Below are 25,500 nucleotides of genomic sequence, written 5' to 3' on the forward strand. Positions count from 1 at the left end.
AGGGGAACTTCATGAACAGGACAAACTAACTAACTATGACTTGACTAGTCCGGATTTCCAGCCTTGCGGTGCAAAGCTCGCTAAAGTTAGCTGATCTGGCAGTGGACTTCGGACACAAAACACCACCACCATCACTACCACCGATGTCACTTTGGATTGAAATTTTTCGAGCCGTGAACTAGTAAACAATTCAACAAGACTGAGAATGACAACACGGACTCCAATGCTATCAGTCATCGAGCATTCATCCAGCCAGGTAAGAATTGCACAATGTTTCTCTGACGAAAAAGACAAGTTTGCTTACTTCCTGATGTAGCTAGCATGTTGAGAAACGAACTAGCACGTACAAAAGTTTGGGCACCCTTGCTGAAAATGTCTGTTACTGTGAATAGTTAAGTGAGCAGAAGATGAACTGGTCACCAAAAGGAACAAACGTAAAGACGACACATTTCTTTTCAGCGTCTTCTGCAAAATTTGTGTCTTATTTTTTTGTACAATTGGAGAGTGAAAGAAGAAAATGGAACACTATGTGAAAATTTGGGCGCCCTGATACATTTGAGTTCTCGGGTAACTTTTTACCAAGGCTCCAGACCTTCATTAGCTTATTGAGCTGTGGCTTGTTCAAATTCTTCGTTAGGAAAGGTCAAATGATGCAGATTTCAAAGCTGTATACATTCTCTGACTCCTCAAACTTGTCCCTAAAATCAACAGCCATGGGCTCTTCGAAGCAACTCTGTCACATTCTGAATAGTCAAATAATTGACGCTCACAAAGCAGGAGAAGGCTACAAGAACGTAGCAAATGGCCCTTTTCCACTACCCTTTTTCAGCTCACTTCAGCCCGACACGGCTCGCGTTTCGACTACCAAAAAACAGCACGACTCAGCTCGCTTCAGCCCTGCTTAGCCCCTAAAACTCGCACGGTTTTGGAGTGGGGCTGAAGCGAGCCAAACCGAGCCGAGTGAGGCTGGGGGCGTGAGCAGACACTCCCCTGTGCACTGATTGGTGAGGAGGAGTGTCCTCACATGCCCACACACGCCCCGCGAACACGCTGGGATCTGTAAACACCGTAAACCCGGAAGAAGAAGAATTACGAATTACGAGAATTTCTGAAGCCTTATGCGCCTCGCCTCATCTATACGCTCTTGCCAGTATCTGTTGGCGTTGTCGGTGACAACAAGCCACAGCACCAAGACCAGCAACACTAACGACTCCATGTCCTCCATGTTTATTGTTTACTATCCGGGTCGTGAGACTACCGCTTAAAAGATCACTGATGTCACTGTTTGCGCTGCTTAACGACATCACGTGATGTCCACCCACTTTCGCTAACTCCACCCAATGTGTCCACCCACTTCCAGCCAGCACGGTTCAGCGCGGTTGTAGTCGAAATGCAACTCCAACAGCCCCACTCAGCTCGACTCAGCACGGCACGGCTCAGCCCGACTCAGCCGCGTTTGTAGTGGAAAAGCGGCAAAAGTGTTTTCAGGTCGCTGTTTCCTCAGATCGTAATGGTATTAAGAAATGGCAGTTAACAGAAACAGCGGAGATCAAGGTGAGGTCCCCTGTTTGACTCCAAAAGACCTTCAGAAAGATTTAAGGCCAATTTATGCTGACAACCCAGTCCTCGCAGATGGCGTCGCAGACAGCGTCTGCGTAGCCCCCCCCACCTTCGCAGACGCTCTGCGCGCACCTCCCAAAAATTGAGACCACCGCAGACAAGAGGGCTCTGATTGGTCCACTCTACATCCGCTGTACACGCACTTCCGCTTCCCTACTTTCCCGGTTTGTTTTGTTTTCACGACCGGCATTTTTAAAAACACGAGCGAAGATGGAGCAGCACGAAGAGCGGTTGATCGCGGAAGTGAGGAAATACGTACATCTATACGACTCCAGTTCTAGTCTTTATAAGTAACCGGAAGATAAACACTCCACTAACCACACCCACCAACTACTCCTAGCGATTTCGTGACTTCGCGCCCCCTTGCGTTGTGGCGGTGAATAACATCGCGCATGCCTATTACTCCCCGCTCAACGATAAATTACAACTGTCTGCGAAAAGCTATCTGCGAAAGCCTTGTCGCAAGAGCATGCAGAGGCCCTTAGCAGACCCTGGAGTGGCGCTGCACTGTTCTACTATGCAGCGACACCTGAACAAATATGACCTTCATGGGAGAGTCATCAGAAGAAAACCGTTCCTGCGTCCTAGCCACAAAATTCAGCGTCTGTAGTTTGCAAATGAACATCTAAATAAGCCTGGTGCATTTTGGAAACAAGTCCTGTGGACTGATGAAATCAAAATAGAACTTTTTGGCCACAATGTGCAAAGGTATGTTTTGGAAAAAAAAAGAGTGCCAAATTCCAGGAAAAGAACACGTCTCCAACTCTGAAGCATGGGTGTGGATCGATCATGCTTTGGGGTTGTGTTGCAGCCAGTGGCACAGGGCACATTTCATTGGTCGAGGGAAGCATGGATTCGAATAAATACCAGCAAACTCTGGAAGCAAACATCACACCATCTGTAAAAAAGTTGAAGTTAAAAAGAGGATGGGTCCTACAATAAGACGATGATCCAAAACACACCTCAAAATCTACAATGGAATACCTCAAGAGGCCCAAGCTGAAGGTTTTGCCCTGGCCCTCACAGTCCCCGACCTAAACATCATTGAAAATCTGTGGATAGATCTCAAAAGAGCAGTGCATGCAAGACAGCCCAAGAAACTTGTAGAACTGGAAGCCTTTTGCAAGGACGAATGTGTGAAAATCCCCCAGGTAAGAACTGAAAGATTATTAGCCGGCTACAAAAAGTGTTTACAAGCTGTGATACTTGCCAAAGGGGGTGTTACTAGGTACTAACCATGCAGGGTGCCCAAACTTTTGCTTCGGGCCCTTTTCCCTTTTTTTGTCATTTTGAAAATGTAAAAGATGAAGAAAAATTTTTGCTTAAAATATAAAGGGAATGAGTCATCTTTATGCCTTTTGGAGCTCATTTCATCTTCATCTTGCTTAACTGTTCACAGTAACAGCAATTTTGACCAGGGGTGCCCAAACTTTTGCAGACCACTGTATCTGCCTGACAGCTTGGTTAGGCTTTACAGACTCTTTCTGTTTAAATACTTGATAAGAATTAGTCATTACTAACTAACTAACTAGCTAACTAACTAAACATTTAATTCTGGTTATATTTGCATTCATGAACAGTTCCAGGTGTAGAAATATCTTTAAAATGTCTCCTGAAGCTTAATTAAGCTCCACAACGCAGTCTTGCGTTCACGAGTTTTATTGACAGTTTTATAGTTAACTTTTACTCAGTATACACTTTTGCAACCTGTTATAACTACCTAAAATTATTTGTTCAACATAATTTATCCTAAAAATATTCTCCAGTACAGTTCTGAAGTTGGTAGTATAGTGAGTATTGTTTGCTGTGCTTGAGTTTTTGATTGCATCATAGCATAATACAGGATTAGCTAGTTAGGACTTTAAATATAGGCTACTACAACACTTTCACAGCTTGTTATAACAAGTTTAATAACTATTTGTTTAACCTAAATTGTCAGCAAAGTCCTAAAAAGTCTGACTTTCGATTTGCAGCTTAATTATTTGTGTGAAAGTATCACTTTGTGTTTGAGTTTGATCGGAACTGTATCATAACACAGCAAGACTGACATGATCTAGTGTGTTTTTGTGTAATTGACTTGGTTTTATAAAACCAGGGTTCGGGGGGGGAAGTGTAATATATCGTCTTTCAAGATCGCTCGTACAAACTAATGACTTTCTCTAGCACGGTTTGGTTTTAATTTTTAAACCTGCACTGGTTGAAACAGCGTTTCTACAATGTCCAATGCAAGTTATGTGTCCTTTTTCCAAATCTGTTTAAAAACAGGATTTATTATAGTGTTTGGACAGATGAGATGACCCAAGTATATAATCGTATCATGTTTTGTGGATTTTAAGGATATTAGCATGTACCTGGTGAGCAAGGTGGCTGTGTGTGTATGTGTGTATATATAAAATATATATATATATATATATATATATATATATATATATATTTTTTTTTTTTTAAGATGCTTGAATGAGTAAATACTTTACACCAATACAATCGTAATTATTAATTACCAAACTTGTGAATAATTCTAGTTATTCTATCCACATTCGCTGGATATGAGCATTTGCGTGCTCTGATTGGCTACTCTACTACTAGGCTATCAGCTCATATACCGTGAGTAGAGAAAAACAAAATTGAGCATGTTGCTGAACCAACCGAGGACGAAATAAAAACTCTACTCGAAAGCAAAACTCCAAAAAAAAAAATAAAAAAAAAAAACAGCAAAATATGGAATAAAAGTATTTGATGGTAAGAAAGCATCTCGTATTTTTCACGAATTGTCGCATTTTTCATAAATTGCTACTGTCATTTCACTGGTTTGTTTACATTCTAAGCGGAATTGATTTTTATCAGACATTTTGTATAACGTTTTTATTTACCGAATTTGCAGCAAAAAAAAAAATTTAAATGTTCCATTTCTCTAAATCCACTGAATGTGGATATAATAAATTATTCCACTCGATCTTGTCGTACATGGCTAAAAGTCAACTCGGCTATCAGGTCACGTATGACTCGATTTTGTGGAATAACTTAATTATACTCTCACTTATGAATATTTTTTTAGATGTGAAGACTTGTTAAAATGTCTTAATGCTTAGTTTTTTGGCGATTAATGAGCTACGCAGTACAGTCTTGTGTCTGCGTGAATTCAGCCCAGTTTTGACAGTTTGCGTCCAGGCCCAAATACGAATGTTGCGAAGGACGGACAGGTCTTGTCATGTGACAATTGAGCATCAATTGAGCAACCCCATGACACCCTGATGAAAAATCTAGCACGTCAGAATTATTTTTGTATTTTCTCCTCCCACACGTTCCTTGATGATTTAACAGTTTCTTGACCTGACGACACTCAGGGACATGAACGATGATTGGTCAGGGTCAAACGTGTAGTGTTTCCAGTCTCCTGACCAAGACACAGTAAGAATTTCTGGTGCTACGATTGCCTAATCTGACATGGTGACCATTGTGAAAGACAAAAATATTGTGTCGTCTGATCCTAGTACGGTAGGAGTTCTTCCTTTTATTGAGAGCTAGTTCACGCTTTAGATTTATTACTACTATATTTTCAGGCTGTTCCAAGCTCAATAAGCATTTGTTCAACCTAAATTCTATCAGCAAAGTCCGAAAAAGTCTGACTGTCCATTTGTAGCTTAAGGATTTAATTTTTAAGTGCCTGAAGATGTGAACGTGTCACTTTTTGTGCTTGAGTTTGGTCAGGTTGTAGATGACTGTATTAGATGACCTAGCTGTACTGACACAAATTAGACAGTATTTATTTATTTTTTTGGCTTTTTTTTAAATTAATTTATTTATTTAGCGAGTTGCGTGTGGTTTTTTTTTTTTTTTTTTTTAATTAATTGAGACAAACCATCCTCATCTGGATGTCACTGCAGGCCTAGAAATTCATATATTTTTTCACCAGCCAGCCGGACTAGTTCCCTTCCAAAGTAACTAGCCAAACAGAAAATCAACTCGCCAAAATTTGTTCATGTATGAATTTTACTTCTGTCAAAAATAACGCAAAAGAGAGTAGTTCCCATTATTCATGACTAATGTGCATTTATTTCAAGACCCGAGTATTTTGATACTGTTGTTAAATACATAAATGAGAACAACACCGAGCACCATAATATAATATCAACAAATAATAATATATTGGAAAACTTGGCAACTTGGTGTATGAGTATTGAAAACAAATATACTTACTATCATGACTATAGCACTCAAAATATGTCCAACATGCTTTCTGTATTTAACCATTTATGAGAGAGAAAGCATTAGGAGCTTCATATTGACTAGGAATCAACTTGAAAAAAATGAATTATTCCGTAAAAATTGTATCGCAGCCAAGGCCTACCCTGCTCCCACGTTTGCTTATAAGTCCTTTGTCGGTTCTCCTTCTTGTACGCTTTATCAGCGGCCTTTTTCTCCTCTTCAGACCGAGGTCGCTTTGTCCCTGTCTCTGGCGGTTTCTGTACACCTTTCAGAAAATTCCACATCGCAACGTAGCTTTGGCAGATGTAGATGTAAACAACAACAAAAACACACGTGTTTAAATGGGCGATAATGTGGCCACATCTATTGAATTTGATAATGTGATGTGGCAGCGGGGGCGTGGCCAAGCGTCGGTCTGTGAATGGAGGGCGGAGTCAGGGAAGGTAAGTGGTGGAATCATTGCACCTGATGGGGATTAACCTGTGTTTGTGTATCTTCCCCAGTGACCGCGCCCTTTAAAAGGAGAGGAGAGCAGAGAAAGGGAGCTCTCCCCCAACCAGAACATGTGTGCGCGCGCGCGCAGCTGGGAAGTGATAAAAGGCTGAAAAGCTAGCAATAAATAGTTCATTGAGAACTCAGTTCTGGCCTGCCATGCTTCTGTGCTCCACCCACCTGGTCCAGTACTACACGTGATTACCGCGATATTCAACGAGATGCGTTATATGTATGCGCAGTAGTGAAAAAAATGACAGCCTGACTTGTACACGATGTGATTCGGAATTCTTCGGTATTTTCCGTCCTGCCGATAAACACATCGATTAACACAGACATGGCACACGCTTAATAGGTGGCGGCTTTAGTTGACGGTGTGTCTGAATCTTCGCTTGATATATATTTTATATTTTCAACTAGGGGCGACACGGTGGTGTAGTGGTTAGCACTGTCGCCTCACAGCAAGAAGGTCCGGGTTCGAGCCCCGTGGCTGGCGAGGGCCTTTCTGTGTGGAGTTTGCATGTTCTCCCCGTGTCCGCGTGGGTTTCCTCCGGGTGCTCCGGTTTCCCCCACAGTCCAAAGACATGCAGGTTAGGTTAACTGGTGACTCTAAATTGACCGTAGGTGTGAATGTGAGTGTGAATGGTTGTCTGTGTCAGCCCTGTGATGACCTGGCGACTTGTCCAGGGTGTACCCCGCCTTTCACCCGTAGTCAGCTGGGATAGGCTCCAGCTTGCCTGCGACCCTGTAGAACAGGATAAAGCGGCTAGAGATGATGAGATGAGATTTTCAACTAGCCAGCCGGGCTGGCTAGTGACAGGAATTACCCGCCAAATGACACATTAAGTCGCCTCGGGCGACCGGACCATCGCGGATTTCGAACCCTGCACTGGATCGTGTGAATATAACTTTCTTTTATATAACTATATGTATACTCTGGAGTCAAGTAGTGCTAATTATATTGAAAGAAACTTGAGTATGATCATCAGTCATCTCTGATTTCATTCAGCTTTTAACTTTGTCATGTTCAAGCGAAGTTGTCTACTGTTCACCGATCGAGACGTGAACGTAGACGCTTTTAGGCAAGTGCAGTCTTGAGCCTTTCCAAGGAAAATCATCCACAGCTGTGTCTGAAATCCTGACCTTATCTCGCGCTCTTTCTCTCTTTCACTTCTCTATCTGCACTCTTGAAGCATGTTTTCTACAGTGTACAATACAAGTTATAATCTCTCTGATTTAAAGTTAGTTATTTTGTCTCACTGAAGAGTCCAAGTTTGGCCTGCTGAGCCAAATATAAGCAGATCTCGTAACACTTCGGTCGTTTGGGATGTGGTGTTGTGTAATTAACATTTCCTATGAATCTTAATAGTTGATGCAATGAAACGAATGCTCGTAATCCTTTAACTTGATTCCATCGAAGGCATCCTGTGTTCACACTGAGGACGTGTTGGAATGAATAAGGAAGCAGATTGAATTTAAACAGCCTTTTATATTAACTACATAACACTTTTTCCAGTGCACCACCAAACTAGTATGACCGCATCGCAGGTATTTCACCAAAAACAGAATGCTCTTGGATGTTTTTGTAAACTTCCAAACTGTTAAAGAAGTATCGAGGAAATAATCATGTGCTTGAGGCTTCATTTGGAAACTGGATGTTTTCATCTTGCTTGAAGCACAAGGAGTTTCAGCCTGGCTTTTTTATTTGTCTGTCTATCTAAACGGCAGAGCGACTGGACAAGTTTGTGAGACGGTGAGTCAGTTTAAATCCATAGCTAGAAATCTTCCTAAGTTGGAAAGGGAAATTCCCTACTTTGGAAGTCATGCTGTCTGATTGATTGGGCATGTAGCAACATTCAGCGAGTTTCTCACTTTTGTAGCTAGACTCGTGTTTACGGCTGTAATCTGGCTGAACTTTGTCTGTTTCATGGTTTGTCAAGTGTCGCAGAGGTAACGTGAAGAAAAAACTTCCAGTTTATTTGCAGGTGTTCATTCACAGGTTGGGTTCTCTGACTGACTGTGAGCACTGGATTTATAGCATAGAAATTTTTACCAGAATGATGATTACTATGATGATGATTCCTTCCGATGGTTTAAGCGGTATCCTTTATACATTCTATGCTTCTGTTTTGGATCGCGATGTTCCCGTGCTCAAGTTGGGATTTGGGAATTTTCTCGGTGTCAGTTTTAGATTGAGGATTTTCTGTGTTTAATTTGTAGATTGTAGAACTTTATGTTCTTAGGTGTTAAATCTGTTGTTTTTCCTTGGGTTTTAGCTTGGGTAGTTTTCTAGACTGAAGTTTGAAGGAAGGTTCTATATTGGGGAATTTTCAAGGCTCAATGTTTAGACTGCGAAATTTCTAAACCCAAGTTTTAGATCGGGAATCTGTTCTTTTGGTATTTGATTGGGAATTTCCACTTCAAGGGTTTAGATCGGGGAATATACTAGGCTTTAGATTTAGACTTGGAATTTTCCATGCTTAAGATTTATATTGGGAAATTTTGTTTTAGATTTATATTTTTCTAGACTGGGAATTTCCAGACTTAAGTTTTAGTTTAGGAATTGGGAATGATCTAGGCTTGAGTCTGATTTAAGAGTGTTCTAAGCTTAGGTTTTAGATTGGGGGAGTTTTCCAGTTTTGTTGAACGGAACCATAGTGGAATATATCCATGAATATTCCACATTATTCTATCTACATTCACTGGATATGAGCAATCATGTGCTCTGATCGGCTATTACTAGGATATCAGCTCATATACCGTGAGTAGAGAAAATCAAAATGGCGGCGCGTGTTGCTGAACCAACCGAGGATGAAATAAACTCTACTTGAAAACAAAATCCCTCAAAAAATACAAAAAAGAAAGCAACAAAATATGGAATGAAAGTATTTCATAACCTTTTTTTTTTCCCCCAAGAAGAATTATAGCATTTTTCACAAATTGCTACTGTTTGTTTACATTCTAAGCGGAAATGATTTTATCGGACGTTTTGTGTAAAGTTTTTATCAAATTTGCAAAAAAGGTGGCATGGTGGTGTAGTGGTTAGCACTGTCGCCTCACAGCAGGAGGGTCCTGGGTTCAAGCCCATTGGCTGTAGGGGGGTGGGCCTTCCTATGTGGAGTTTGCAGGTTCTCCTCCCGGTGCTCCGGTTTCCCCCACAGTCCAAAGACATGCAGGTGATCTAGCGACTTGTCCAGGGTGTACTCCACCTCTTGCCCACAGTCAGATGGGATAGGCTTCAGCTTGCCCGCGATCCTGCACAGGATGAGCGGTTACGGATGATAATGGATGGATGGATAGAATTTGTCAAAGTTCAGTGAATGTGGATGGAATAAAAGTTATTCCACTCAATCTCTTTGTACATGGCTTATAGCCAACTCGGTGCTACGCGCCTCGTCGGCTATCAGCTCATGTACGACTTGATTTTGTGGAATAACTGTTGAATATTCCACAATATAATAGGACTCTACCATTGAACTTTTATCTTGATTCATAGTTACTGGGTAACAAATTAACATGAAATTGTTTGTCCAGATAATATAATTTAAATCAGTTATCAAGCACAATGGCAGAAAATGAACAGTTGATATGAAATTCATGCTTAATAGTAGTGTGTCCTCGTATTGTGTTTTCATGAGGTAATATTTGCATTTGAGTTGTTCATAGATGTATTCTTAAGGCCAATTTATGCTGACAACCCAGTCCTCGCAGATAGCGTCGCAGACAGTGTCTGCGTAGCCCCCCCACCTTTGCAGATGCTCTGCGCGCACCTCCCAAAAATTGTGACCACTGCAGAAGCCTCGCAGACAGCGTCGCAGACAAGAGGGCTCTGATTGGTCCACTCTACATCCGCTGTACACGCACTTCCGCTTCCCTACTTTCCCGGTTTGTTTTGTTTTCACGACCGCCATTTTTAAAAACACGAGCGAAGATGGAGCAGCACGAAGAGCGGTTGATCGAGGAAGTGAGGAAGTACGTACATCTATACGACTCCAGTTCTAGTCATTATAAGTAACCGGAGGATAAACACTCCACTAACCACACCCACCAACTACTCCTAGCGACTTTGCGCCCCCTTGCGTTGTGCCGGTGAATAACATCGCGCACGCCTATTACTCCCGCTCAACGATAAATTACAACTGTCTGCGAAAAGCTATCTGCGAAAGCCTTGTCGCAAGAGCATGCAGAGGCCTTTAGCCTTTTCATCCAGGACTAACATTTCCAGTTCAGCTGGGTGTGGGCCAAAACACACTGAAGCCTTGTTTATTTGTGAGGGTTCACAGTGACCTTCAATACCTGTAGTTTTGTTTAAGACTTGTCTTCCCTCAGGGCTGTTCTGATTCCTTTTACCTTGACACCTTGGTGTGTAATAACACTGCTGTGAATCACCCTTTTTTTTTTTGTGTGTGTGTGTGTGTGTGTGTGTGTGTGTGTGTGTGTGTGTGTGTTAGTTAGGGTTCCCATAAGCAAATTACTGAATTGTAAGCAATTATAAGATCATGTGCAGAGTTTTTTCTAGAAAAATTTAGTATGAGGGCGCTCACCATGGCGGGGGGGGAATGGTGCCGGTTGTCCGTCCGTCCCCCCACCGCCGTGCGAAGCCTTTGAAAAATTGAGGCTGCAATGGGACATTCTGAGACCCCGTCCACACGTAGCCGGGTATCTGCTAAATCGAAGGTATTTTTCTACGTTTTGGCCTGTCATCCACATGAAACCACATCAAAAACGAATATTTAAAAAAAACTCCGGGCAAAGTGAAGATTTTTGAAAACTCCGTGTATGCCTTTTCGTGTAGACAGAGATAACCGGAGTTTTGCGGTTTAGAACGTCACAATCTGCGCCAAAAAAATGACGACAAATCTGCCCTGACGTCAAACGTGCGACCTTTGTTTACTGCAGAAGCCAGATTAAGCATGGACAAAGAGTAATGGATCGGAGTAGTGCCTTGAAAGCGTTAATTATTGTGCAGGTGCTATTTACATGTTTAATTTTAGAAGCCCAACTGCTGACAAGATTCCCAATCAACGTTTTCTTGCGTCTTTTGAAGTTTATACTCCAAAATTGTGTTTAGAAGCAATTCTGTCTCCGAGTCTGTCCAGACGAACGAGCTTGGCGCCATGTTTTATGTTTAGGCGGAAGTGACGCCAACAGGGGGCTATTCTGATGTGATGAGGGGGTAGGATTTGGGGAAATAATGCCATCTACAGGTTTGGAATGCTTACGAATGTGATTGAAAACGCAGATGTTCGGTTATGTGTGGAAGGGATTTTTTTTTCGAAGACGAGGTGGTGTGGATAAAACATTTTTATAAACGGAGGGGGGGAAAATGTTCGGTTTTAAAAATACCCGGCTATGTGTGTACATGGCCTGAGGCTATCTGAGAGAGGAAATTGTAACAAATTGTCAACACTGAGTGCGTTTACATGCACATAGAAAAAATCGAATTTCTGCCGTAGCTCGACTGAAATCGAAGTTCTAAATGCCATGAATACACCTTAGCTCGGCTGAAATCGAAACGAACTGGATTTCTCGTAATCGAGCTACGCGACCTAGATTATGCGATTGTAGCTGAGCTACTTGGTGCATGTAACCCTATCGAGCTACATAGTCGAGCTACTTACTTCCCTTCCGGAAGTGACGAGTGACGAGACCACAAGCGGGAAACACAACAGCATCGGTCAGCATGACAACAGTAGTAGTAGTAGCGAGCAGCAGAAGAGGTCAGGAGGAACAAGGAGGCAAAAAACAATTGAACTTTTTGTGTGTTTAAGACATAAGTTAAATTGTAAGCAAAAAATGGACTTTAGAAAAATATACAATTGTGCAAAATAAGTTGTCTTACAAAACAGTGGTCTGCGCAGGACAGTTTGTAGCCAACAGGTGGCAATGACGTGGTGTGAATGTAAAGTGGAAATCACTCCTCTTCATGACGACAACCGGAAGTGTACCAACACGATGGGGCGTGTAGCGCCACCTGTGGCTCGGGTGCACAATGTACCTCACACAATAGCTCGATTTCCTTGTGTGCATGTAGGATTGGATTTCTCTGGCACCCCTGCTGGGACCCTTAGCTCGATTACCGACAGTAGCTCGATTTGGATGTGCATGTAAACGCACTGAAAAAGAAAGAAGTAATCTTCTGTCCCGGACAGTCTTTGGCTTTCTTCCGTTTCGTGCCGCGGGATGACATCTTTAAATGCCTGTGTCAACAAAAACAACTCGCGAACTACTTCTGTCAAAAGCTCCCGCGCCGGTGGGTGAAAGGTCATTCAGTCTCGAGAAATCTCGCTCTACAAGTCAGCTGACCTTGTATGTAACCCATGTCAAATCTCGCGAGAGCAGCCACGACAAGTAAACAACATGGCGCCTCAGTCTGGAAAACGCCAATTCGGATTGTTTTTGCACCGTCTGGCGGTGTATCTACTATGATTGGAATATTTTTGGAGTAATTATAACGTATTTGATGATCAGACACATTGTCACATGGTGTTGCTGGGATGTTTTCACGGAGGAAGGATCGTTTTGAGAAAGATTGCATGTTGTGCAGTAGCATACAAGTGCATGGCCTAAAGGCCAATTTATGCTGACAACCCAGTCCTTGCAGATAGCGTCGCAGACAGTGTCTGCGTAGCCCCCCCCACCTTCGCAGATGCTCTGCGCGCACCTCCCAAAAATTGTGACCACCGCAGAAGCCTCGCAGACAGCGCCGCAGACAAGAGGGCTCTGATTGGTCCACTCTACATCCGCTGTACACGCACCTCCGCTTCTCTACTTTCCCGGTTTGGTTTGTTTTCACGACCGGCATTTTTAAAAACACGAGCGAAGATGGAGCAGCATGAAGAGCGGTTGATTGAGGAAGTACGGACATCTATACGACTCCAGTTCTAGTCATTATAAAAAAAAAAAAAGTTCTAGTCATTATAAGTAACCGGAGGATAAACACTCCACTAACCACACCCACCAACTACTCCTAGCGACTTCGCGCCCCCTTGCGTTGTGCCAGTGAATAACATCGCGCACGCCTATTACTCCCCGCTCAACGATAAATTACAACTGTCTGCGAAAAGCTATCTGCGAAAGCCTTGTCGCAAGAGCATGCAGAGGCCTTAAGTGTGACTTGGGGTTCAATCGGCATTTCGGTAAGAGGGCGCAGCGCCCCTGTTCCCCGGTTTAGACGAAAGCCTGATGTGGTTCCATCAAAACAACAGATTTCAGTCCTGATCATCTTACAAGCGTCAGTGTATATTTTTAAAAATAATTATTTAAACGTGTGGTGTTGTGTACTCAAACGGCTTTCCTGTAATTTACCGAAATGAACCACTGCAATTTCAAACACATGGTCACGTCCAGGGTCAACTAAAGTTCAAAACTTTTGTCAAACCCTGTGCTGTAAAATGTCATGAAAGCTGATGGAACGTCTGCTTGTTGACGTGATCATTTTTGATCCTAAGCTTTTCAAAAACTCTGCGTGGATGAATTTCTAGTTGTTTTGCTGCTTCGGGACACTGAGCACCGAAGCACAAACTCATCACAGGTTAAGCTAAATATAACTAAAATGGCTTTGTTGTATCCTGTAATTGTCGTACCGTTCTTTTCTTTTTAGTTTTGTAGTTGCATAAAGAGACAGTTGAGTAAAGGTGCATTTAAAAAAAAAAAAAAAAAGTGCTCAGCCTTGCGTCCCGCTCCTGAAGAACAGAATCGTGGTGTTTAGTGATGGGGACGAGGGGGAGGAGATGAGGGGAGGGTTCAGCTGCTCTCTATTTGTGTTCTGGCTGCTATTGCCCTGCTCTGGAAATAGCAGCGGTGTGATATTAATACCCTGGTAATCGACAAGCTGGCTCGCACATCTCTTTTATTTACCCCCGCTTGCTTATGCTACTGTACCCGTGTGTTTGCTTTCGATGATCTCAGTCTCTCTAGGCTCCTCTCCTTTTCTTTTCTTTTTTTTTTCTCATATGGCCCTCCAGCATACTCTTTATGGACCTGCTAGAGTGTAGTTTTCATACAAGTACCAGACATCTGTGTTAGGTTTGATCTTAAAGCCACTCGTCCTTTTCACGATTCAGGTCAGTTCTGATTTTCTTGGTGACTAAGAAGAAAAGCTGCATGCATTACGTGCGGTTTTCTTTTAAACTAAGTTTGTGACACACTGGTGTGTACCAGCTTCGCGAGTTGTGTGTGTGTGTGTAAAGTCATATATCACTGAGAGCTGCTGAGGTGTGTTTGGAAAAAGCGGCGTGTGAGACGAGACGCGGCTATAAGGCTGAAGTGCTTGTTGGGGGGGTTGCAAGGCCTGTTTTGAGCAGTGGATCGCTATGGCAACAGGAAAGTTCTAAGAGAGACGCTGAGAATCCATCGCTTTAGATCATAGCAACCCTGGCATTCGGTTTTATTCCCCCCCCTCCTTTTTTTCCCTTCTTCTTCTTCTAATAGCTGTTTGTCCAGGACCAATACTGTGGTGCTCAGCGTTTCAGTTTGATGAACGACGCGTCGGTCAATGTGCATTTTTTGAGAATGTAGTTCTACGTAGCGTTTTAGAAAATGCAACAAGCAATCCGTCGCAGTAAAAAAAAACTCTTAGGACAAATGTGTCACTGTTAAGCGGAAATGCAGAAACGCACCAACATGGCCAAACGTTCTCAAATAAAAAACGTGGCTTGATGATGGAGGTGGAATGACTGTTTAAGGTTGCACTTTGGATCTTGTCCAGAATCTCCATTTGTAATGTGGCTTGTGTTCCCGGAGCGCTGGATACAGGATTGGGACGGTTGACGATAGGATTGTGGCGAGTCAAACTACTGCTCCAGCTGTTGTTTGGCAATTTACGTCAATGTCTGTTGGAAAATATGGTGCCTACAGCTTTAAGATCAGCTTCAAATTGAATTTAATAATGCGTGTGTAATTTTTAGCCTGTTTTTGTATCTATTTTGAGCAAAAAAAAAAAAACCTTTTCCTCAGGTGCTTCTTTCTTAGTGTTCGTACTGTCAAACAAAGGAAGCTGTGAAGATGAAACGTTTTTCTTAGGGCGACTTTGCTATATACTCAATAATTCTCTTGATGTTCACAGCGTAGTGTTCCAGATAATAACTCGTTAGGTTTCTTTAGTCCTGTAATAAATAATAAAAGAAAACTGGCTCAAGTATAATGCAGGGTTTGCCACTTTTTTCTCCCCTTGAAAAATAATCAAAAGGTTTTATTTTAATTTTTTTTTTCATTACCGACTTATCAAAGTGGGCTTAATTCAGGTTTGTACCAACCAAACTGGCACAATTCAAATATTTGTGCAGATACAGCTAGGCATCTCCCTATTACATATAAAATTTGGGCTCCACTCCAGCCTCCAATAAGAGAGCCTTGATTTTTGGGTACTTTGTGGATCATCACACTACAACGTCTTTTATGGCCCTTTTCCACTACCCTTTTTCAGCTCGCTTCAGCTCACTTCAGCCCGACACGGCTCGCGTTTCGACTACCTCAGAGCAGCACGACTCAGCTCGCTTCAGCCCTGCTTAGCACCCAAAACTCGCACGGTTTTGGAGTGGGGCTGAAGCGAGCCAAACCGAGCCGAGTGGGGATAGGGGCGTGAGGAGACACTCCCCTGTGCACTGATTGGTGAGGAGGAGTGTCCTCACATGCCCACAAACGCCCCGCGAGCACGCTGGGATCTGTAAACACCGTAAACCCGGAAGAAGAAGAATTACGAGAATTTCTGAAGCCTTACGCGCCTCGCCTCATCTATACGCTCTTGCCAGTATCTGTTGGCGTTGTCGGTGACAACAAGCCACAGCACCAAGACCAGCAACACTAATGACTCCATGTCCTCCATGTTTATTGTTTACTATCTGGGTCGTGAGACTACCGCTTAAAAGGTCACTGATGTCCCTGTTTGCGCCGCCTAACGACATCACGTGACGTCCACCCACTTTCGCTAACTCCACCCAGTGTGTCCACCCACTTCCAGCCAGCACGGTTCAGCGCGGTTGTAGTCGAAATGCAACTCCAACAGCCCCGCTCAGCTCGACTCAGCCCAACTCGGCACGGCACGGCTCAGCCCAACTCAGCCGCATTTGTAGTGGAAAAGCGGCAATAGTTTGAGGTTATTTTAGCATGGAATTTTGCACAAGTGGTATTAGGGCTACTTTTAGCCTTTACGTCAACACACAACTTGATTTACGGTTAAGAAGAGTCTTGCAACAACCAACAGTGAAGGAATTCGATTTTCCTGTCGATTTACGAACTGAACACAGAAGGACATCGTGTTTATCATGCGTTCACAACAGGAACTTGACACGCCACGCTGCCTAAAACATAGCTCCCTTCAGTCGCTTGCCAGCTGACAACGCTGTCACTTTGGCCTTTTTTTGTTTTGTTTTTTTTAAACTGACCCCTGTATTACTGACACTGTCCGATGTGTTCAGGGCTCAGAGTGTACCTCCCCTGTGGCTGTTTCAGCCCTTAAATCCTCTTCAGTGCTTGAAGAAGTTCGCCCAAGAAACTTCACCAGCTTAGACTGCACCAATGTTTGGTTCACGCACCACCACACCAGGCCGATTAAAACGCACTGCAATGGGGGCGTCGTGGCTCAGGTGGATAAGGCGCCATACCATAAATCTGGGGACCCGGGTTCAATTCCGACCCGAGGTCATTTCCCGATCCCTCCCCGTCTCTCTCTCCCGCTCACTTCCTGTCTCTACACTGTCCTATCCAATAAAGGTGAAAAAGCCCAAAAAAAATCTTAAAAAAAACAAACGCACTGCGATTGGTGAAAAGCTTGGCGCTTATTTGGTCATTGTGTAGTCGCTTTTGATTGGTCATAAGCACGTGCTCTTTGTTTACATTCTGGCTTCCCGCGGTCAGATTTCAGCCAACGGAGGGATTTCTATAAAAGGTTTATGATAAAGATGACGAATGCATTTTCTCTTCGTCACTGATGGATTGTTTGTCAATGACGAGCGCCAGCGGGAACCCCTGATGATGCTAGCAGCTATAGCATCGCTGCAGCCTGCACTGCTGTCAAGCCACCTGCGATACTGTCGATAGGATGACTGTATTTTGGTGTAGTGATGTCAGCGGTTTTCCTGTCCATGTTTCTCTAAAACGGTGAAAATGAGAGTTTTACAATTTCTCCATCTTTTCAAAAGCTTTGTTTTTAGTGACCCAAAATGCAGAAGAGACACCTTTTGATCCTGTTTGTCATTCAGCTTTACAAAAAGTGTATTATTTTCCTGGATTGTTTTTATGGCGTATTCACACCTACGTCGTTTGGTCCGGACCTTTTGGGTTGGTCTGAATACAAACCACCGAACTCTGGTGCGGACCGAGACCGAGCAGCAAGGTCGGACTCGGTCCGGACCAAAGGAACCCTGGTGCGGATCTTTTGGAGGTGTGAAAGCAGACCGGACCTAATCCGACAGTTTTGCTTTTTTGTACCTCGGGAGCTTCCGTCGTTTGTCGAGCATTATGGGAAACAGAGTCTTGACACTCCACCGCAAAGCGCAAACACTGTTTCGGTTGTCAAGGGAACCTTACAACAGTCGTTCGGTCATTCAGACCAGTGGTAGGCTAGACTACAGAGTACAAAAAATGAGTAGGGGGCAAACGTGGGCCGAGGAAGAAACGCGTACCCTTGTGGATATATGGGCAGATGTCCACATATCTGAGCTTTTGGAGAGAACACACAAAAATGCCGACGTGTTTGCTGTATTCAGTGAGAAAATGAAGGAGAAGGGGTTCACGCGCTCCCCAGAACAATGTCGGCTAAAAGTGAAGAAACTCCGTCAGACCTATATTAAAATCAGGGACATTCTTTCAAAAAGTGGCGGTACTAGCGACGCAAAAAAGAAATTCATCCATTGCGTGAAGAGCCAGAACCGTCACAACATGATGTGCGCTCATCAGCGCTATCCTCCGTAGCCGCCTTGCCCTTTGTCGTCGTCGTTGATAAATTACTTGTACAACAGCATAGTAATCGCACAATTGTGAAAACAGTAAAAACTGGAAAAAACATATAGCTTTGATGACATTAAAAAGAATAACAGCACGGAAAGCCTCCATGACTACTTTTGAACTTAACGCTTTGTGCGCGTGTCGTCTCTGACCAATAGCTGAACGACCTCAGGGCGCGTGGCTTTGTTGACAGATTTTGGTCCGCTTACTAAAATGTACAGTGTGAAAGCGAACCGCACCAAAATGAAAAAATAAAAAAAACATTTGGTTCGGACCAAAGCAAGTGAACTATCGAACTCTCCTGGTCTGACTACACCCTTAGTTCAGTTTGTATTAGTCAACATGTACAGCTTTGACAGTAACCATAATCTTAATCTGATTTATTTTTATACAGTGTGCTTTCTTCAAGTCCGCTTGCCTTCAGGAAAGTACAGTCCGTTTTGATTTATTTTTTTTAAACCCCTGCACATCCTTAAAGCAAATTGCTCCATTTATTCCTAAATGTAATTCCCTGTCATCGGTTTTGTCAAATGCAGACGTGGAAATGCACATTCAGCATTGGTCCACAGGGTGCATATTAACTCTGCACAATGCGGATAAAAATAGCATGTTTCCTCGCTTCACAGTGCGATGACTGACTTAGTGTCTTCTAAAACAACCCGGTGAACCCGTGATGTCATGGCTAAGCGTTGTAATTGTTTGTTTGACCAAAACGAATCATTGTTTTTATTTAATTTCTGGCTCACGGCGATGCCAGGCTTTCTCTTGCGGTTTCTCCGGAAGCTCTGATCATTCCGAACTGCTCAGAGAGCGCCGTAACAATACTCTGGTTTGCGTCTGTGGAGATCATCGGGCTTTCTATTGCAGAGCCGTAGTGCATGTTGTGTATTAAATGTGGTTAGGTGTGAGGGAGCTGCTGTAATTTTCAGACGGAGGCAGTGGGTGGATCCCATGTGTTGCTCTGCTGAGTGGTGCGCGTGAAGAAAAGGAAGCGGAGATCTTGGCGCAAACTGGTTTTTCAATGAGACAGGTAGAGCTAGTTCATCTGTAGCTCATTAAACCTTTGCAGCGTGTAGGCGTTTACTTTAATTCCTCAGTAAGCCAGCTTTTATTTTTCCACCGCAGTCCTTAAAGCTGGAGCTTTAACGGTGTCATTTGTGTTTTTTTTGTTGTTGGTGGTGCTCGTGCTCATATCTTCTAGATGTGTGTGTATCTTGAAGATAATTCCAGCAGGTTAATCTTTGGCAGGAGTGCTCGCCTTTCTGTTTGCTGAACGGGTGTGACCCAGAGTCAACTGCTCTGCACTGATTTGAGCAGATGTTGGGGAACCACAGCAGATGTTTCAGAACCACAGCATTGCTCGCTCCTTTCATCTTGCCATTCCATTGGTTCTTTGAAAATGCTCTCAGGGTTGTATCAGGATATGACCTTAAAGACTTAAAGGGAGTGTGGTCAAGCTGATCTCGGGGTGTATTCTTATTATGCAAAGTAACAATTAGGTGCAGATTAATGTGCTGTGATGATTCTTCATCAAACAAGCGAAAAATGATGCATGAGAAGGAAAAGAAGTCTTTTGGTGAGCAGTCAGCTATTGCTCAGATGGTATACACTCACCGACCACTTTGGTTGGTTGTGCCAGATGGGCCGGTTGGAGTATTTCAGAAACTGCTCGTCTTCTGGGTTTTCTATGTGCATCGGTCTTGTGTTTACGCAGAATGGTGCAGGGGGAAAAAAAAAATCCTGTGAACTGCAATGTCATGGCAGAAACACTTTTTATTGAAGCGAGAGGACAGAAGAGAATAGTCAGACTTTTTTTTTTTTTGAGTTTTGAAGAAGGCTGTGGTAACTCAAAAAAATCACTCTTTACAACTGTGCTGAGCAGAAAAGCATCTCTATGTTCTACACACTGAACATTGAGTTGGATTAAGCTATAGAAGCAGAAGACCACTTTGGGGATCACTACCGTCAGCTAAGAACAGGAATCGGATGCTGTAATGGGCGCTGAAAGTGGAAAACCATGGCTTGGTCTTTATTCAGTCTTCACTTTTACGGTTCTGGCATTCAGGATTAGGGCTGGGTATCAGTCAGTTTCCTAGATCGATTCGATTTCGATTCTTAGGGTTTTAAATTGATTAATCACGATTCGATTCAATCTGAATCAATTCAATCTGCTCTTAAATAATGAAAATATCTCCTTGCAATACGTAAAAAAAAATATCTCCATACAATACTACCGAGTATGGGCGTAAATCTCTGCAAGCAAAAGTTGCGATGACCTCTGTTATCTTTATGGCCTACGAAGACTCTGATGGTAATGCTAGCAGGTCCTTCAGTTTCTTTTATTTTGCTCCGGGCAGCTTGTTGTCGGAAGCTAAGGTTGGCGTAGTGTGGTACCTTGTCAGGTGGTTTCTGAGGTTTGTAGTATTCCTACAATAACTCAGCTCTGCTTAGGCCAAAAAAAAAAAAAAGTGTGTTTCTGGTGACATGAAATACTAAAATGAGGTCGGTAGGTAGGAAAAAGGTTTTTTTTTTTTTTTTTTTTTTAAATTTTGTTCGAAAAAAGTAACACAAGTAAACATCTTACAAAATAGTATTTTGGCACAGAATCCTTTATACCACACATCATAATAAAATAAGTGTTTTAAATCTTTAAACGAATAAAAAAAAATCGCGAGAGTTTGAGTTATGATCTACGGAAGCGTATTGCTGCCACACTCAAAAAAAAAAATTGGCTTAGAATCAAGTAATTACGTGAAAAGATATTGTTAACAAAGTTATCACGTTTTTACATTATATTTATGTAATAACATCACGTAATTTCATGATACGAAATTATCACGTTATTTCATGATATTTTCATGTAATAACGTGAAAACACGTTATCAAGAAATAACGTGAAAATAACGTCCTAGGCTACTTCCATTAAAAGCAGATGGGCTAGCCTAGCCTACTGTAGAACTTGGGTCGAGCAAAAACACCGAGCAAAAACATGGCTGAATCCTGAATGACTCCTATTTGTATAAATAGGGGACTACATAGGTGGCAAAACGTAATGTTTTTCTCTGCCATGGAAGTGCACTTGTATACTGAAGAGGAAGCAATTTGCATTACAGCCTTGAATGAGGATTCAAAATGGCGGCTCGGCTCAGTTTTCCCTTCCTCCTTCAGTATACAAGTGCGCTTCCATGTTTATGCAGGAGGGCTGATAGAAGTGGCGAAACATTTTACTTTTTATCGTTTCTTTCACAACTTGAATGCGTTGAAACAAAAAATTATGACAAACTAACGCCGCTTACACTAAAATATCGAGGGAAATTTGTAATAACTTTACGGTCGGCAATTTCGATGCGGAAATTCTCGATCGGTCGGATTACCGGAAACACACTTCTTTTTTTTTTTTTGGCCTTAGCATATCTTGCAAACTACCTTGGTTTTATCAAGCTCTTCGTCCTTTGTCGTTTTAAATTTGAAATGATTCCACATGTCAGATTTCATTTGAGACGGCTTGCCGAGCGGTGTTTTCCCTGCCTCAGCCATGGGCAGATTCTACCATAACAGAGGCCAGTTAAGTCCCATCTCCTTAAATTGCTGAATTGATTATTTTGATCATTCTATTAAGTTTTTCTAGTAGCATTTGGGGTCTTGGACATTCACAGTAAATTTTAGGACAGTAGTCCTGGTAACTAATTAATAAAAGCCTGACATGACAGACATGCTAAATAACAATAGAAACACATCGGTTTCTATCATCAAAACCTGACAGACTAACTAACGTCTACCATCATATTCTGACAGACACTCTAGATGACAATAGCAACAAAACTGTTTCTTACATTATTAATCTGACAAATGTAGTAATAATATTAAATACCTCATCACTAGAACCAAATAATAAAATATTGAAATAAAGAATTTATTTTCAAAATTGAAATATCAACAATAATTGTCAGAACAGTGACGATAGACACGACTGTGTCACTTTCGCGGGGAAAGAACACATTGAAATGGCCTGTCGGCTGAAAGGGTCACAAGTGGCTCTGATTTATCTCAACTTACGATAGTTTTCCTCCAGAAAAATTAAATATGAATGCACAAATATATTCTCAATGTTTCTATCGTCAAAAATTTCTATCGTCAGGATAGTGGGCTGAAAATCTTACCTTGATTTATTTGATGAAATCTAGCTGTCAGAACTCCAAGTCTTGCCCGGAAGTAAATGTCTGCTGTCACAAAAATCATGCGCAGTAGAATTTCCTCTTTGTGTCAGTCAACATGTGCGTGGTGAGGGCTTGAATTTTGCTATCGTCAGGTGCATTAGACTGACGATAGCATTTTTTAAAAATAACTGTGGGCTTCTCTCGTGAACGAAATAGATTAACAGCGAAAAAACTATTTCAACTCTATCTGTTGACACCCAAAAATGATAAAGCCTGCTTCCACACGATAACTAACAAAGATCCATAATGGCCGAGTCTATCGTCAGGTCATCTGACAGAAATTCACTGACGATAGCAACAGGGATAATGAAAGTGATTTTTAAAATGGGAGTTATGTCTGTCAGATATGTCAAAGAAATAGAACTTTTATTCTTTAAAAATCTTTTATTGATATACTCAGTGTATTTTTAAATGACGTGCTGTTTTAGAAGACCAAATACCATATTTTCAATCTTGAAAATATTACCTCACTGAAAAAAGGACAAGAAAAATTTCTTATTTTGTGGGCAAGTGATTAATGGATCCAGTTACGGTAGAATCTGCCCATGGCTCTCGCCTCAGCCATTTTGTGTGCGTGCTTGAACGTCACGACGTACGACTGCGCAGCTGCGTCATCACGCACGAGACGGCTGAGGGAGGAAAATCACACAACACACGAGATTGTGTTGTGGAAAAAAAAAAAAAACTCGATTTCATGCCCTGTGAATCGATAGTGCGAAATTTAAATGAAATCGATCCAAAATCGATTTTTTTTTTTTTAACCCAGCCCTATTCAGTATAGGGACTTCATGCTTTTCAGTTTCTTCATAACATGACAAGCTAACAAAAAACAAACTTACCTGTGTATAGTTACACTTAATGATATGTTGTCGTTTATTAATAAATGGATAATTGTAATAGGCATATTGCTGTTGAATAAGAGGAATAAAGCTCTTAGTTATCCCCTTTCCATCAACCTGAACCAAGTGCTAGTTCTGGACTGGTGCTATTGCTGGTGCGGAGTTTGCTCAATTTGTGAAACTCCTCAGAACCGGTTTGCTTTTCCATGGATTAATGAGCCACTGTAGAACAACATCGACATGTCGCTGTATACAGTCCTGCTAGTCCACCCTGCGAGCGCCAAGAACAATAGTGGTGGGCTACATCATCTTTGGGTTAGAGTAGATGCTACACTAGCTCTAGGGAGTGGTGTGGGTTGGATGATAAATTGGTGGTGATAAAGTTTTAGCTGGTCTTTTTGGGTTGGTCACGGTACTCTTGCCACTACCCCTTGATATAAGTGGTCCTTGATTCTAGACCAGCAAAAAGTTTTCCTGGCCGAGAGCCAGTTCTTTGGCTGTCGAAACACATAGAACTGGGTTTGAGATTAGGTATCTGCTCCAAACCAGCCCTGGGACTGCCTTGGTGAAAAGGGGTAAGTGATGTTATAGGGAAATGGGGTTAACTTTTAAGTAGGAACTGTGGTGCTGGTTCATGTTGGGCAGTTGATTGATTTGATTGTCCTGTAATAGGAAGTTCCAAGGATTTTATCCCCTACTATATCCATAATGTAATAAATTACATCATATGCCCCTTTTCCACCAAAGCGGGGCCAGCGCTTAGTTTGGAACCGGGTTTTCTGTTTCCACTGACAAAGAACTGGCTCTGGGGCCAGAAAAACCGGTTCCAGGCTAGCACCAACACTCTGCTGGGCCAGAGGAAAGAACCGCTTACGTTAGTTTGGGGGGGGACGGAGTTGTTAAGACCAACAACAATAGCAAGACCGCGAAAGGTCGCCATTTTTAAGCGACGAGAAGCAGCAGCTGTACAAATGCGAAGTCATCCATTATTGTTGTTGCTGCTGCTGCTTCTCCGTGTTGTTGTTGCTTCGATGTTCGCGCCAAGGTTTATGCAAACGCAGCGACGTAATGACGTATACGGCGACGTAACTGACGTATACAGCGACGTAATGACGTGGCTCCCCTTAGCACCCTGAGCTATGGAAAAGCAAACTGGTTCTCAGCTGGGTCGCAAGTTGAACGAGTTGTGAACCAGCACCAGCACTGGCCCCGAACCAGCCCTGGAACTGATTTGGTGGAAAAGGGGTATCGGTCAACTTTTGGGTTCTTGAGTGAGTTTTAAAATACAGGAACTCTTCGCTTTTCAGAGAATACGTGCATCTCATCTACTTTATGTATTTATTTATTTTTTGTCTACCCTTACCAAGTTAACTGTTATATTGGGGTATTTTAAATGTATTTTTGCACCAATTGCTCCCCCCCACCCCTTTTTTTTTTTTTGCAGAAAACCAGTAATATTTGCTGAACTGTAAAACTTCATTTCCTCATACTTAATGAACAAACTTGTATCATGAATGATGCTGTGTAAAAGTCCTCCAGTATCGTGTGTGCGTGTGTGTAAATATGGATTTTATGATCTAAGAGAGAACACGGAGGAATCTTCTTGCACCTACAAATGATTTATTGTGAACATGTCAAAACAAAAGTGAATAAAGTTTCCTCTATACACTACATTGGTAACGGCCATTTAAAATGTTACTGAATCAAAGACCTCATATAAACGGCTCTAGGATCCTCTCCGAAGCGTTTGTGTACCGACCTGTATGAAAGCCAATCAGTGGGAAAATCACCCTCTGAAAGCATGATTACAGCTATAAGGTTTCATTTGTATTCATTGCAGTGGGTGTTGTGTGAAGTGCAAAACTTGGGTTTGGGAGTGTCCTGGTTTGTTTTTCACCTACTGTACGAAACTACTAGTGCTGTAAGCCACAGGGTTAATCTACACCTACTTACGACTCAAACGTCTCTCCAGTCAGGTGAAAATAAACTCTTCTAACCTCGCAATATCCCGAGTTAGCTCGGACCGGCTGAAGTTGGTGTTGCTTTAGGACGAAACCGTTTCAGTTCTGTGCTTAAATATAAGCTTTGACCTGAAATGACCTGGATTCGGTGTGAAAAGTTTGATTCATGGGAAATCACATGATTTTTGATCGGAAGGTAAGACTATTGGCTGATTCTTT

The 25,500-nt window shown here is 42.4% G+C and overlaps 1 protein-coding gene across 6 annotated transcripts in view; it reads left to right on the plus strand.

The window, feature by feature from the left end:
* The window catches only part of mark2a (MAP/microtubule affinity-regulating kinase 2a), an 89,960-nt gene that overhangs the window by 884 nt on the left and 63,576 nt on the right, over positions 1 to 25,500 (plus strand). For all 6 annotated transcript variants that reach the window (XM_060936320.1, XM_060936321.1, XM_060936323.1 and 3 more), the window contains exon 1: positions 1 to 256. This exon is cut by the window's left edge and continues 884 nt beyond it. In XM_060936320.1, coding sequence (XP_060792303.1) covers positions 206 to 256 — 51 coding nt within the window. In that variant the 5' untranslated portion in view covers positions 1 to 205. The remainder of the gene's footprint in view (positions 257 to 25,500) is intronic.

Source organism: Neoarius graeffei, chromosome 12, assembly GCF_027579695.1.
Source record: "Neoarius graeffei isolate fNeoGra1 chromosome 12, fNeoGra1.pri, whole genome shotgun sequence".
NCBI classification, from domain to species: Eukaryota; Metazoa; Chordata; class Actinopteri; order Siluriformes; family Ariidae; genus Neoarius; species Neoarius graeffei.